The sequence below is a fragment of the Mus musculus genome, chromosome 5 (assembly GCF_000001635.26).
Source record: "Mus musculus strain C57BL/6J chromosome 5, GRCm38.p6 C57BL/6J".
Classification (NCBI taxonomy): domain Eukaryota; kingdom Metazoa; phylum Chordata; class Mammalia; order Rodentia; family Muridae; genus Mus; species Mus musculus.
In genome coordinates this window covers 86,529,121-86,543,915 of record NC_000071.6, presented here as the reverse complement: position 1 = coordinate 86,543,915, position 14,795 = coordinate 86,529,121, and the positions used below count along the sequence as shown (strand labels likewise).

Below are 14,795 nucleotides of genomic sequence, written 5' to 3'. Positions count from 1 at the left end.
AGGAAGGAAGGGGAAGGGGAGGGGAGGGGAGGGGAGGAGAGGAGAGGAGAGGAGAGGAGAGGAGAGGAGAGGAGAGGAGAGGAGAGGAGAGGAGAGGAGAGGAAAAGGGAAAGGAGAGGAAAAAGGAAAGGAGAGGAAAAAGGAAAGGAGAGGAAAGGGGAAAGGAGAGGAAAGGGGAAAGGAGAGGAAAAGGGAAAGGAGAGGAAAAGGGAAAGGAAAGGGGAAAGGAAAAAGGAAAGGAAAGGAAAGGAAAGGAAAGGAAAGGAAAGGAAAGGAAAGGAAAGGAAAGGAAAGGAAAGGAAAGGAAAGGAAAGGGGAAAAAAGGAAAAGGAAAAGGAAAAGGAACAGTCGTGTCTGGGAAGGCTAAGGCAAGCGATGCCTTCCCATCTATTTTAGCTTCTGGCTACCCCATACATCCCTTAACCTGTTGCTTACAAATAATCAAATCTCTAATCTTCATCTTCACATAGTCTTTATGTGTGTATAATTTTTCATTTTGAGGATACTTAAAAAAAAAACAAAAAAACTATGAGATTCAACATCTCTCAAAGCAGTCCATCTTCTTTTCCCTCATTTTAAGATCTATAGCTTAGTTAAATCATATTCACAGATTTCTGGATTCAGATATATTTTTCAGAAGGTACATCTACTACTTCTAATACATCTAGGATTATAATCTTCTTCAGCTTTATCTTGACTAATCTTGAATTTTGCTTGTATGTGTCCAACACGCACACACCACACACACACACACACACACACACACACACACACACACACACACACACACACATATGCACACACACTTTTTGTATTGGGATTTGATTTAAGTTGATGCAAATGTACAAGCCTGTGCAGAAATAACTAATGCATTTATGACTTTTATGTATTTCAGTAACAATTGAAATTGTTTCTTTAAAGATATTACTAATTATTAGTTTATTCCTTTAGAAGTAATTTTATATACGTGCACAATATATCTTCATCATATCCACCCTTCACTTCGAATCCCCAAGGTCCTCAGAACTAACTAGATGCCTTGGCTTTTAAAATAATAAATAAATAAATAAATAAATAAATAAATAAATAAATAAATAAATGCTTTAAAATTTTGAATCCTAGGTACTTTATTTTTAAGTTCTGCATGGGTGCACATGCCTATGTCAGTGTGTAGCTGCTATTTGTGTGATTTGAATAATCAGGATTTTGGATACCAGAGGAAGACAATTAATTCCTTAGGGTCAGCAGGAAGATTTCCCAGTGTGGACAATTCCATCATGTATTCTCTCTCTACTGTTCCATCACCACCCTTATAATAGAAAGGTACCTGTTCTACTTGTCTTAGTTTCATAGGTAGATTTCAAAGAGAATTCTCCAGCTTGTAGTTGATCTTGAGAACTTAGTTTCCATGCAGTTTCTTGCTAGAGGAGAAAAGATTAAAAACACAGTCTTGCCCCAAGAGAAACTGAGCATCCACCAGCCTACTTAGAGTAGCACTGCTGCAAGCATGTTTTGCTTTTTGGCGTTAAAGTTAAAGCTAAGAAAGGCAATTATGATCTTATTTTAAGGTGAATGAATAATTTTATAATCCATTTAGATACTACATTTTAAGTGGAATAATCACTAGCAAAGTTATTATTAGTATTGTACCATAGAAACTTAAGGATAGAATTAATAATTTGGACCAAATGTCACATTATTGACTTCCCGATGGAAGAATATCAATGAGAATTCAATTTCTTCAGAAAAATGACAACAATGGCTTCCAAGAAAATAGTTTATTTTTCTATAAAAATAAATGGCTATTCTTGTTTTATTTTGAATTTTCTTCTCATAAACTTATTACTATCGTTGAGTTTATACTAACTGTTTGAATTGTATCTTGGGTAATTCCATACAAACTTTGCAAACATTTTTGGTGTTTTGGTTGCGAGTGTAGCCTTTAGTGTCTGAACTATTTGTCCAGTCCCTTTTAAATTAAAAAATTGTTGGGATATATGTGTGTACACAGTGATTGGGTTTAGAAATACATTTGCATTCGCACTTATCATGCACCTTGACCACATTCACGTCCAGTATCTTCCTTTTTATCCTGCTCTTGCCTCCTACCTTATATCCTTGCTTTCCCCAGATGCTTGCACTACTATTTATTTGTATATTTATATGTAAAATCTCCAATTCACATATGAAAAAGAATACAATATTTGTCTTTCTGAGTCTAGCTTATTTTTCTTACATGACTCTTTCTAGCTCCGTATATCTTCCTGAAAACATAGCTGGATTCTTCCTGTGCATTTATACCACAATATAGGGTTTTTTTTCATTCATTTATTGGACAAAATCCATTGTTCATTTATACCACAATACAGGGTTTTTTTGCATTCATTTATTGGTAGATACTTCATGGCAGTCAACTTATGAACTAGGTCTGCATGATCATATTTTCTATGATAAAATCAAAGACAGGCAGAGATGGCTTTCAAGTGACGGCAGAGTGAAGATGGGTCCAACGAATGAGGAAGATCAAAGTGCTTACTCTAAGGGAGATACTGGCTAGAAGCAAGAGTGTAAAACACACAGATTTCTATTTATAGATATCAACTCTGCTTTCATTGTGAGGGGAGCACTGTGGAACCTGAAGGTTCGTATAACACAGAGTTCCAGAGAGATGACATTAGTCCATGACTAATGGATTAATTAGGAGATGACTAGGTCAAAACAAGGAAAATAGGTTAGATATTTAGAAGATAGAATCTTCTAAGTGTTGTATTAGATTGGTAGAATCAAGAAGAGGAAGTAAACATACAAAGCAGGAACACAGAGTTCCTTGTTCCCAGACAGTATAGTAATTTGGGGTGGGGTGCTGTAAGAATAAGCTTATAAGTAGACTTTACTTCATTAATCACTGACCTGTATTTTCTGACTTTTCAAATACTCTTCCATGGTAAGTTTCAGCATGACTCCTTTTAGGCAATCAGGGCTCTTTAGGAAATAAGTTCCCTGAACGTCTCAAATCCTCCACAGGTTCAGGCTGGGAAGATTGAGGAATGTCATCCTCATGCTATGAAGTGTGGTGAAACAGATTACCAGTATTAGATGCTTAGCCCTGCATGTCTCAGAGAGATGACTCACAATGAGGTGTCAGATTTCCAAGACATGGTGTTATCGTCATTCAGACGGCCAAGTGATACAGTAAGCAAAGTTAACAAACTGGGCATCAGTAGTGAACTAGAACCCATGAGGATGTAGGATGTAGCAAACAGGCTGACAGGCTCTTTTTTTTTTTTTTTGAACTGAGTGATGATGTCTTAAAAATATCACATACATTAATTCATTTGAAAATTATGATTAAAATTATTTTGTAAGTAGTTTGCTCAGCATCAAATACATTATATATATAGGATGTAGGACGTAGCAAACAGGCTGACAGGCTCTTTTTTTTTTTTTTTGAACTGAGTGATGATGTCTTAAAAATATCACATACATTAATTCATTTGAAAATTATGATTAAAATTATTTTGTAAGTAGTTTGCTCAGCATCAAATACATTATATATATATATATATATATATATATATATGCATATATATATATATATATATACTTACTTTTAAAAAATCTATATTTTTGTATGCATATGTATGGGTCTATGTGAGTGCATGTAGACACCTGTCTGTGAACACACAGGGCTAGAGGATGGCATCACATAAAATGACATCGTTTTGCTCTTTGAACCTGGAATGCTAGCTTAAAGCAGCAAGCAAGCTCAGATAATCTTCCTGTCTCTGTACCTCTCTCCGTCAGAACTGGAATGAAAGCTTGGGTTATCTCTGGAGTACTGGAATCCATATCCTTATTCTTATGATTTCAGTGAGAGTGTTCTCAGCCACTGATCCACCCTTCCAAGCCCAGATCAACTCTGTGAGGAAGATATCACAGTCACCCATTTTACAAAGGAGCAGTAAATTTGGTCATTTTGGAAAAGTTGTTCAGCCCTACAAGAATTCAAACACAGGTTTATTCTTCACACAGTGGAAAGCCAGTATGCACCATGTGAAAATCATGTAAAAACCTGGTCTTCACCAAAAATCTCTTGATACGTAAGGAATAACATGTCTCTTAGGACTAACGTTTTTTAATTTTTTTGTATTAGATGTCCAGGATATTCCGACGTTCTTCTGGAGTGGGTAGATTTATCAAGTCCCATGTTATCAAGATAAGGTATGTAGACCTGATCTGTAATTTCAAGCCAGTAGCGTTAATGTGCCACATTTCATTAACACAGATGTTCACCCTGAGAATCACTGTAGCAAAGAGTTTCCATAAAACTAAAGCAACAAGAATTATGCAATTTAACTGTTTTAATATCTTAGTCATAATGACAAGATAGAAAGTACTTTACCACAGAGTCTCAGCAGTTAGGTGAATTTATAGAGGAAGTTAGAGAATTTATAGAGGAAGGAGGGGAAATGAAATGAAATGAAATGAAATGAAACACCAAACCCCCTCTCTTAAAAAAGGAGCACAACAGAGCAGAATGATCTTTTCATCTTCCTCTCTTTAAGTTTATAGCCATTTCCTGTGCAGTGTTTTTCTTTAATGTGAGCACATCATCGTTGTTATTTAAAATGCTCTTTTGTTTGAACACTTCGGTGGAGTGTGATATACAGAAATTAAACATGGAGTTGCCATCAGAGCCTAAGCCTTATCTTTTTGTACAATTATTTATTCTGTGCATGTTTGGACATGTACATCAGTCATCACGAGCATGTCATCATGTTTGTGTGGAGCCAGTTCTCTATTTCCACCATGTGGATTCCAGGGATCAAGCTCAGGTCACTAAGCTTGGCAGAAAGCACCTCTACTTCCTAAGCCATCTCATTTGCTCCTGTATGTTTTGATATAATGTTTAAAAGGCCTAGATTCCATACTGAGATAGATGCATAGATAGATAGATAGATAGATAGATAGATAGATAGATAGATAGATAGATAGATAGATAGGTAGGTAGATAGATAGATAGATAGATGACAGAAAATAGTCAGGTGTATGATAGATAGGATATATATGGCTACTTAACTGCTTAATAATAATTATTCTTTTTCTGCTTTTTTTTCTTCGTTCTTTCTTTGACTTTCTAACTAAATTCACTTTCCAAATCTACTAGAGTCTTTTCAGCCTTAACACATGATATAAATTTATATATTTGAATCATCGATCACATTATATATCTTTATAAACTACTTCCTCTAAAGATTATTTATTACATGAATACCAACTACCAAAGTTTCAGTGTTTTAATATAATATTTATTGCATTTCCATAGTTCAGCTCAAAGGGTCAAAAGGAGGAGCAAAAGAGTGGGTGCTGGTGGGCATTACAGTGTTGCATTGCTACAGGATCTTCTATTTCTGCCTGAGACAAGAGAGGCACAAGACCTTCATAATAAGGGACATCATTTCTGCCCACATGCCTTTGGCCAGAATTCATGAGAGTTTCGGTAAACATCAAAACTAGAAACACAGTATAGTTATGTGCTCAGGAAGCAAAGGACAATGGATGCAGTGAACCACGTGGTCTCTGCCACACTTCACTGGGGAGTAATGACATCCACTAACAACTTTGTTCAAAATTCCTTAAAAAGTATATTCTTTAAGTAAGCATGAAGTCTGATTTAATGAGCACCTCACAAAATCATCCACAATGTTTCTCAAAACTCACGGAGACCACAGAGATGGAATTAATTTTCTCTTTTGCTCCAGTCCAGATGAACAAGGAGTGAACATTCTTATAGTGCTCATGTTTCGATACCCATCTACTGATAGTGCCGAGCGAATCAAGAAAAGAATTGAAAGGACTTTTTATCAAAGTCTGAAGATCAAACAGTTGCCTTTGACTATTAGTATGCCATCATTCAGCCTCACACGTAAGTCTTTTGGGAGCTGTTTGTTATTTTTCTAATTCCCTTTGACTGCAGTCCCCTGTGCTTGTCATAAAAATCTGGTTTATGTAACTTCCAATTTAGAAATTTACCACTTGTAAGTCTGTAAGTAAGCTTGGAGAGCTGGTTGAGTAGTTAAGAACACTTACTGCTACTGTGAAGGACTCAGGTACAGTTTCCAGCTTCCATATGACAGCACACAATTATCTGTAACTCAAGTTCCAATGTAGCCAACACCTCTTTTGACATCCTTGGGCTCTTGTATGGACATGGTACATGCACGTGTATACACACACACACACACACACACACACACACACAGAAATTGACCAACTTGAAAGTAAACTACAATAAAAATTCACTATCAGGTAAAATTTAGAATTAGAATATTTCCATACTTTATGCTGAAGTTTCAATATTTTTTTTACCATATCATACTATACATTTTAAAATATACCAAATGGTAGGCATTATTTTTAACATATTACAGGTGGTGAGGTTGACATTAAGCAAGACCCTGAGACATAAATCAGCAAAAATAGGAGCCAGAATAAAACAGAAATATTATGAACCTCAGAATCTTTTGTGAGTTAATTTTCAGAGGTTGTTGTTGTTATTGATGATGATAATAATGATGATAATGTTTTTGTTTATATAAGATTTTCCCCATTTTTGTGAGTGTGTGTGACTATACAAGGCTGTGCACACATGTGTGCAGATGCCAGTGGAGGATTAAAGAGAATATTTGATTTCTTGGGGATAAAATTACAGGTGGGTGTGGATGCTGAGAACTGACCCCTGGTTATCTGCAAGAACAATAAGTGTTCTTGGCCACTGAACCACTATGTCTGTAGCCCAAACAGTTACTTTTTGCACCAAATAAACAATCATGTGTATGAAGAATGAGTCTGAAATAAGAGACATGACCTGTAAAGAGATCCTCTTAGTTATTACTTCAAAATATTTCCCTGTTACTTCTGAGAGAAAAATATGACTTGTTTTTCCCCAGAGTAGAAGAAAATTAAATTAAAATAGCTTATGACATTAAAAGGAAAAGCACCTTAGAGCTAGTTAGAATCCAAGTCAAGAGGGTTTCTAGTGTTCTCTGACAAATCAATTAGGAAGTAAAATACTTCTTCCAATAAAATACTGTTTCAGATAATATTTTAAGATGCATGGATAGGCCCTGTCTCTTTCCCCTTTATTTCTGTTCCTCAGTCTGTTGTCTATATCTCAGGACAGCAGGCATTCCAGCTATATGGCTTTATTTCATGAATATTGAAGTTTAGTTACTCTTGATATCATGTTAAAGAGGGAAGGGTTTTGAAGATATTTCATGTACTTCTTTTACATTGAATTTTCCACATGTTACATAGAGATAATGATCATGTTATCTACTATATATTACTTTGATTACATTATGGTACAAAAGAAAATAGGACATTCTTCTCATTATGCAAAGAGAAGTCTCAGAGCAAATCTTAATGATCACATACTTAAAGTAAAATATCAACCATCAAAATTTACTGCATTATTAAATCTATAATAGAATTTCTTACAGTTTTGAAAAGTAATTTTTGTCCTTGGTTATATGCAATGACATTTTTGCCATATAGGCAATTTTCATCAAAATGAGTATATACTTATTTTGATATGCATAAGTATCTAAGCTAATGCTTGATAGCATATATCCATTTGCATATATTTTCTTATGTTAATGTTTTCATCATTCATTTAAAAAAGTCTCTGGGAAATCTCTAGTAGGGATTGGGACTCACATTTCTATTTGGACTTTTACACCAGAACAGAATACTTCAAAGTATGAAGTTTGGCATGGAGAGTACTTTGAGCTGAAGTAAACCACAAGGGCTCTCAAAATCAGTTCTTTCTGCATCTCTCTCACCTGCTTTTCTCTCTTCTGCTCCAAGGCAAGTCATAGCAAGTAGAATTCCTCTTTCCCAAAGCAAGTACTGGGAATCTGGTCCCCATCTACCTTTCTGTGCAAGAGCAGGTCATAAAGGAATATTTTAACCCTTCTAAGCATAAGACCTTCCTTTGAGAGAGTCCTGCCTGGGGAAGAAAAAAATGCGACTTAAAGGGATGAAGAATGACCAGACTAGGTCTCCTTGACACTCTTATCCCTACCTTGTTTCCAGCTACCTTTCTTATTCTACAGTGCCTAGCTATGGGATAAGAGTTGAGAATGGACAGCCTCTTTGCATAGATTTCAATGTGGGCACTTCAATGTGAGAGAGGGTCTCAGGGAGAAGTCAGCAAGGTACATGGGCAGATTCCCTAATTCTTGTTAGACTAGGATCTTAAAAGTGGGCACTGAGGGTCTTTCCCACCAATGAGCACCGGGAATAAGGACAAAGTACACTGAATGACAACAGTTTTTATGGAAGTTGGACTTTGGAAGTTCTTAGACGTTGGCTATAGCCCCCTAAAGAAAACCACTAGGACATTTCCACTTGCTCCTTCATTCATAATCTTTTTATTTTTTTATAATAGAAAACCATAAAATGAAATTCTCTGAGTTCATTTTCAAATGAAATTCCATTATTTGAGCCAATAATCAAGTCAGAGGGTTGTTATATTTTACTTGAATATAAAACTTCATCCTGAATTATGAGTACTTTAAATAATTAGCAATGTTGTTTATGAACATGTGAGCAAAATAGCTCAGAAAAGGAACTGTGTTTTCATGTCAACTAACTTCTATTCCTTTATTACAGCCATTGACAGCAAAAAGATGAGAAATCTTCTCAATAGCCGTAAGTTCCAAAATCATTTGTGTATTTCATAATAAACAGAATGGATGATATTTATAAATAACTACTACAGATCACCAACATTTTCTCTTTCTTCTTATACTTTTATAAATCAAATACTTAATTTTTACTTTCTTATTTTTTATACTTAACATATTAGATTTCTATCAATATGATTTTATTCTTTACAGCTTATATATGCTGCATAGTATCCTAGCTAATATATTCTTAAAAGTATCTTTAATACTTCAAGAGAGGTCCAAGTTGAAGTTTTTCTTGTTACTTTTAAGGTTTTATCCTTTTAAGCTTTTGAGGTTTACTTCCTGCTTCACACCTGAATATATTTTGTGTTTCTGTAGGCAAATATGTGCCTATTATCAATATTGTGAGAACATATGCAAGTCTTTTCAAAGGTTGGTTTGAAGTTTGGTCAATAGAAAATTTGATATCAGGGAATAATAATTTTTCTAAAGTACTCTTAAATTTTATAAAATGAAAAAATATTATTTAAATTAAAAATAAATCAATGATAATAAATAGTTTCTTCTTGTTACATGAAGGACAAATTAAGACCTATATTCAGAGTTAACAGAATGGTCAACAGTAAAACAAAAATCCTTTTCTGATCTTCACATGCTGCCATTGGCAGATTACCACAAAGATATTTCATATTTGGAACACAAGCTACTATGCAGAATATTTTCCCTAGTCTAACTATACCTTAGAGTTATGAGGCACACCAGATTGGTCAGTTTGTTTTTTGAGTTAGACTTGCAAAATTTAAGATTATCTGAGTTTTTGTTAGTTTCTGACCTGTGAGCTTGCCCCAATCCCATCTATCTTCCTCAAAGGATGTTAAGCTTCTCATCCTCATTTGACATTAAAAACCCAGGGCCACCTTCCCTTGGTAGAATACTTGGTCTGTCTAGCTGACTTCACTTTTCAGCTTCCAAATCTATTATTCATACAACTAAAACAGTTTTCATTTTGCTTGTCTTCTAAGGTCATTTATTATGTTTTGCTCATATTATCTAGCTACACTGTTTCTTTGTAAGAGACTTATTTTACAGCCCTGGCTGGCTTCAGACTGACAAAATTCCTGTATAGGCAGCTCAAATGCTGGGATTACTAAAATGTGCCAAGATGCCAGGCTGTATAGGATTTAGGCAGAGATCCGGAAATTGCGTTCTGAACTAAATTCCTAAGCAAAAAGATAAATATTGCTTTTGAATCTCAGGGCAATCAACCCAATCCATATGTGTGTGTGTGTGTGTGTGTGTGTGTGTATCCAGAGACTGTGTACTAAGGACAGGTTAAAAAGTTACTGAGGTAAAGAATTTTCTTTAAACTGTGTGTTTCTTTGCCAGGATGTGGGATAAGAATGTCATCTTCAAACATCCCATTACCAGCATCCTCTTCTACTGAACGCATTGTCCAAGGGAGGGAAACAGCTATGGAAGGAGAGTGGCCATGGCAGGCTAGCCTCCAGCTCATTGGGGCTGGCCATCAGTGTGGAGCCACACTCATCAGCAACACATGGCTGCTCACAGCAGCTCATTGCTTCTGGAAGTAAGTTCACAGGGTTCTGGGGAGCATTTGTTTTCTAATCCTCTCTTGCCATTGATCTCAGTCTCACCAGCTTGTCCTCTGATGTGCCCCTACTGTGCCTTCTACATACTAGAAGAGACTGTGCTCTTGATTGTATCCTTGTGATTCTAGTGTTATCTTTCCTATAACATTACAGTTTATTCATTATGAAGACTACTATAAATTAAAAATAAATCAAAGATAATAAATAGTTTCTTCTGGTTACATGAAGGACAAATTAAGACCTATATTCAGAGTTAGGCTGAAAAGTAAAGTACTCTTGGCTTAGATGTGGAATCTCCTAACACCACATCCCTCTCTGATACCCATTAGCTTGGATGTAAGCAATTTGTGTGCCTCTCCAAGGTTGGGCAGACAGAAGGAGAAAAGTTAGCCATCTTGGTTCTGTTCCCCCACCAATAACCTCTGTGGCTACAGTCAAGACCCAATGTAATTTGATGACAAAAAAAAAAAAAAAAAAAAAAAGGCTTAGAAATCTGTTTTGATGCACTCCCTTCTCATTACATTATCCAGGAAACCCCATGGGTGTGCATGACTCAGAAGGTGTATAGAGGGTAGCAGAGACATACTTGTCACTCTGTCCTCATAGCATGGAATTCTGATCCTGTTTAGCACAATTGAACTCTCAGCTTGATCTTACGGTTGTTGCTCTCAAAACTTTGACATACACAGTCTCTCTAGAAAACCTGGTGATTGAAGCACATAATCTTTTCTCCCTTGCAGATCACCATCAGCATAGGGAGAATCTCACAAGACAGGAGGGTCTCTAAATAAAGGCTACTTGCTTACACAGTGACACTGCCTACGTGTTCTCCTAAAGTAGCTTTACTCTTCAAGGTGCTTCTTGGAGGCTAAAAAACCCCCTCATTCTTCTAAGGGCAGCAAGAGAATGATTCCAAGACATCTACATAGTCAAGATGTAATGAGACTGAAGAAGAGACTCATTATTGCATATCTACAAACCCAAAGCTACTAATACCATGTCATCATGACAAACACAAGACCCATTTGCTTGTTAAGATTTTCTGACATATTCATATGATTATAGTTTTCCAGTATTAGTATTTCTATTTTTGTGAGAGCTTTAATCCACTTTAATTTACAATTGAGCTTTGTATAAAGTAAAAATTACAACTAGAATGCCAGCTTAATATTAGTAATGAGTATAAATACTTACTTTAGTGAGTCGAGTGTAATTTCTGGGGAAGGACAGAGATCTACATAGGGCCTGAACATTGAAGCTGATAATGATATTAGTCTTAGCAACATATTTCTTTATACAATGATAAGGATGGAAATATATTCAAAGGGTAATAGAATGTAGAAGTGCAGGACCTTTAAAAAATACTTTTATGGAATATATAAATGAAATATGGCAAAAGAAATTTGGTAGTTGATGAAAGCTATGATTTCAAAGGAATACTTTTTAAAATATGGCAAATATAGCATGTTTGATAATGATAAAAGTAATCCAAAGAGCTGTGTAAGGTGATGATAATTTAAGAAGAGATTATATTTTGAGCATGATATAATGTCATATAATTGTATCCTTGAAATACTATTCTCTAAATAGTAGTAAATGTATTCAATAAAAAGTATTTCAGGTAAAGTTTTTAATAAGATGTAGGGAGACAAGATGTAGCGAGACTGGAGGATCTCTTAGTGTTCTTATTCACAGAGCAGGGAGTTTGGGCCTATTGTGTGTCTCTGATGGTACACAAAGGGATGGACACTCTATTTTTCATCTCAAATAGTGAAATTCTTAACTCCTGGAGTCATGTTAATCATTACCTCTCCTAGAATTCTAGTAGTGGATGCCTATGTATCAAATGAAAGGATACAGTCCTAGTGTGTCTATATGAACAAAATTTCCATAAATAAATAAAATTATTATTTAATTAATGAATTAACAGGTAACAAAGAACTTTTTTCCTCCTCCTGTAGGAAGACCAGGATGTGCCTGGTTATCCCTGGAAAGTCCTGTGTACTTTGAATAATACTTGAAAATTGATGACTTTTTACTATTCTTAAAAGTTGATGATTCGGGGGGGGTGATGTAAATATATTATAACCTCAAAAGGTAGAAAAATACTTTTTTTGGGGGGGGAGTTCGAGACAGGGTTTCTCTGTATAGCCCTGGCTGTCCTGAAACTCACTTTGTAGACCAGGCTGGCCTTGAACTCAGAAATCGACCTGCCTCTGCCCCTAAGTGCCTGGCTCAGAAAAATACTTTTGAAAAAGACAGACAGACAGGAAAGGAAAGGAAGAAAAAGAGAAAGAAAGAAAAGAAGGAAGGAAGAAAAAGAAAGGAAGGAAGGAAGGAAGAAAGAGAGAGAGAGAGACAGACAGAGAGAGAGAGAGAAAGTCCTGACTTCAAGCAAGTAATATAGAATGTAAAGCTCGTGGGTTGGAGAGATGGCTGTATGATTCTACTCTTGAGGAGGACCTGGGTTCCATTCCCGGCAACATATTAAATGTTGAACAACTGCCTGTAACCTCAGCTTCAGCTACTCAGATGCATCTTGCCTATGCTGAAACCTGTATTCATGTACACATAGTCACACACAGGCAAATAAAAAGATCTTTTAAAAGTGTTGATCATTCATCAATGTGGTGATCACTTATAAATGAGGAAATTCATCTTTTAACCTCTCCTCTGTGATTTCCTGCTATGTAATTTCTTGTCACTCAGACAATTTCTGGTTTCTGTATCCGTCTAATCATTCATGGTGTGAATAATTCTAAAGGGATTGAAAGGTCTTTGGAGAACTATAGCAGACAAGAGACAATTGGGCTGTATGAAATTTGTGACATAACCGTGGGAAAGAAAATTATCTATGTGAAGGAAGAGTTGGTAATAGGGGAACTGAGCAGACTGTAGCGAAGGGCTTCCAGTAAGGGCAGCTTAGCCCTTGAATGTCAGGAAGGGGTGTGGGCATGGGTGTAGAAACAACTCTCCATGTGAGGAACTGCACAGTAGGCACATTCCACTTAGCCTCAAAGATCACAGTAAACAAGAGCCAACAAGTAAGTCATCAGATCAGAATGGGTGTTTTGATGCAAAGGGAACTTACCTTTGCAAAGGAAATATGTTGATTTCCTAAAAGAAAGCAAAATATTATTTTTTCTTTTTGCACAATTCATTGAAATGGAAGAACAAGAACTCAAAGAACTAACAAGGCCCAAAATTGGGCAGGTGTATAATTTTTACTTTCTTCTTCTTCTTCTTCTTCTTCTTCTTCTTCTTCTTCTTCTTCTTCTTCTTCTTCTTCTTCTTCTTCTTCTTCTTCTTCTTCTTCTTCTTCTTCTTCCCCTTCCCCTTCTCCTTCTCCTTCTCCTCCTCCTCCTTCTTCCTCTTCTTCCTCCGCGTCCTCCTCCTCCTCCTTTCTTCTTCTTTAGAAGGTAATGTGAACCATCACAAAGCTTATCCTTTAATTTTCTGCAGAAACAGAGACCCAACTAAATGGATTGTCACCTTTGGTACAACTATAACACCACCTTTAGTCAAACGAAGTGTTGGGAAGATTATCATCCATGAAGAGTACCACAGAGATACCAATGAAAACGACATTGCTCTAGCTCAGCTAACCACCCGCGTCGAGTTTTCAAATGTGGTTCAGAGAGTCTGCCTCCCAGATTCATCTATGAAATTGCCACCGAAAACAAGTGTTTTTGTCACAGGATTTGGGTCTATTGTAGATGATGGTGAGTAGTTTCAACATGCTTTTCAAAATACAAAAGTATTTTCATAAAAATCATGGTGCAGGGCCTGGGACTCAGTTTGCAAAGTATTAAACAAAAAGATATGAGTAATGGGTCCTAGTCCATGTCCATGTGAAAGCTGAGTATAATGGTTCATAACTGTAATATATGAAGTCCATATTCAGTGAGACACCCTAACTCAAACACCATCTCAAAATTAGCTGAGAGTTATTTGAAGAAAATACTGACCGTTAACTCCTATTCTCCACATGCATGTACCATAAACATGCACTTGTACCCATATTCATATGTGCACACATACAAACAGATACACATAAGCTACACACAGGTACACACAGATGATGATGATGATGGTGGTGGTGGAGGTGGAGGTGGTGGTGGTGCTGCTGATGGCGGCAAAGTTCATAGGGTTGTAGCCCTTGGTGGAATGGAGAGCTGTTGCTTGAGAAGTAAAAGATAGAAAGCCTTGTTTCGGAGTTCACAATTGAAACAGTGGTGAGAAACAACAGAGACCAGGAAAGAAGAAAAGAAGAGAATAAGTTAGAGAATATAATAAAGAACTAGCTAAAAACAAACTGTATACTTCCTTGAAGTAAATACTTTTAGTCACCTTATATTTTAAATACCACTCTTGATGATGGCTTTTCTTTATTTTCCCTCTATCTTCTCTTTAGAAATATCTAAAGATATCAAGTCTAAAAACTATATGAATTGAAAATAGAAACTTAAGAATTTTAATTACTAATTTGCTA

At 36.0% G+C, this 14,795-nt stretch overlaps 1 protein-coding gene across 1 annotated transcript in view; it reads left to right on the top strand.

Moving 5' to 3' along the window:
- The window catches only part of Tmprss11f (transmembrane protease, serine 11f), a 111,199-nt gene that overhangs the window by 88,509 nt on the left and 7,895 nt on the right, over positions 1 to 14,795 (top strand). Inside the window, exons 5-9 of the mRNA NM_178730.3 lie at positions 4,154 to 4,221; positions 5,763 to 5,926; positions 8,677 to 8,715; positions 10,080 to 10,281; positions 13,766 to 14,025. Of these exons, the coding sequence (NP_848845.1) occupies positions 4,154 to 4,221; positions 5,763 to 5,926; positions 8,677 to 8,715; positions 10,080 to 10,281; positions 13,766 to 14,025 (733 nt within the window). The remainder of the gene's footprint in view (positions 1 to 4,153; positions 4,222 to 5,762; positions 5,927 to 8,676; positions 8,716 to 10,079; positions 10,282 to 13,765; positions 14,026 to 14,795) is intronic.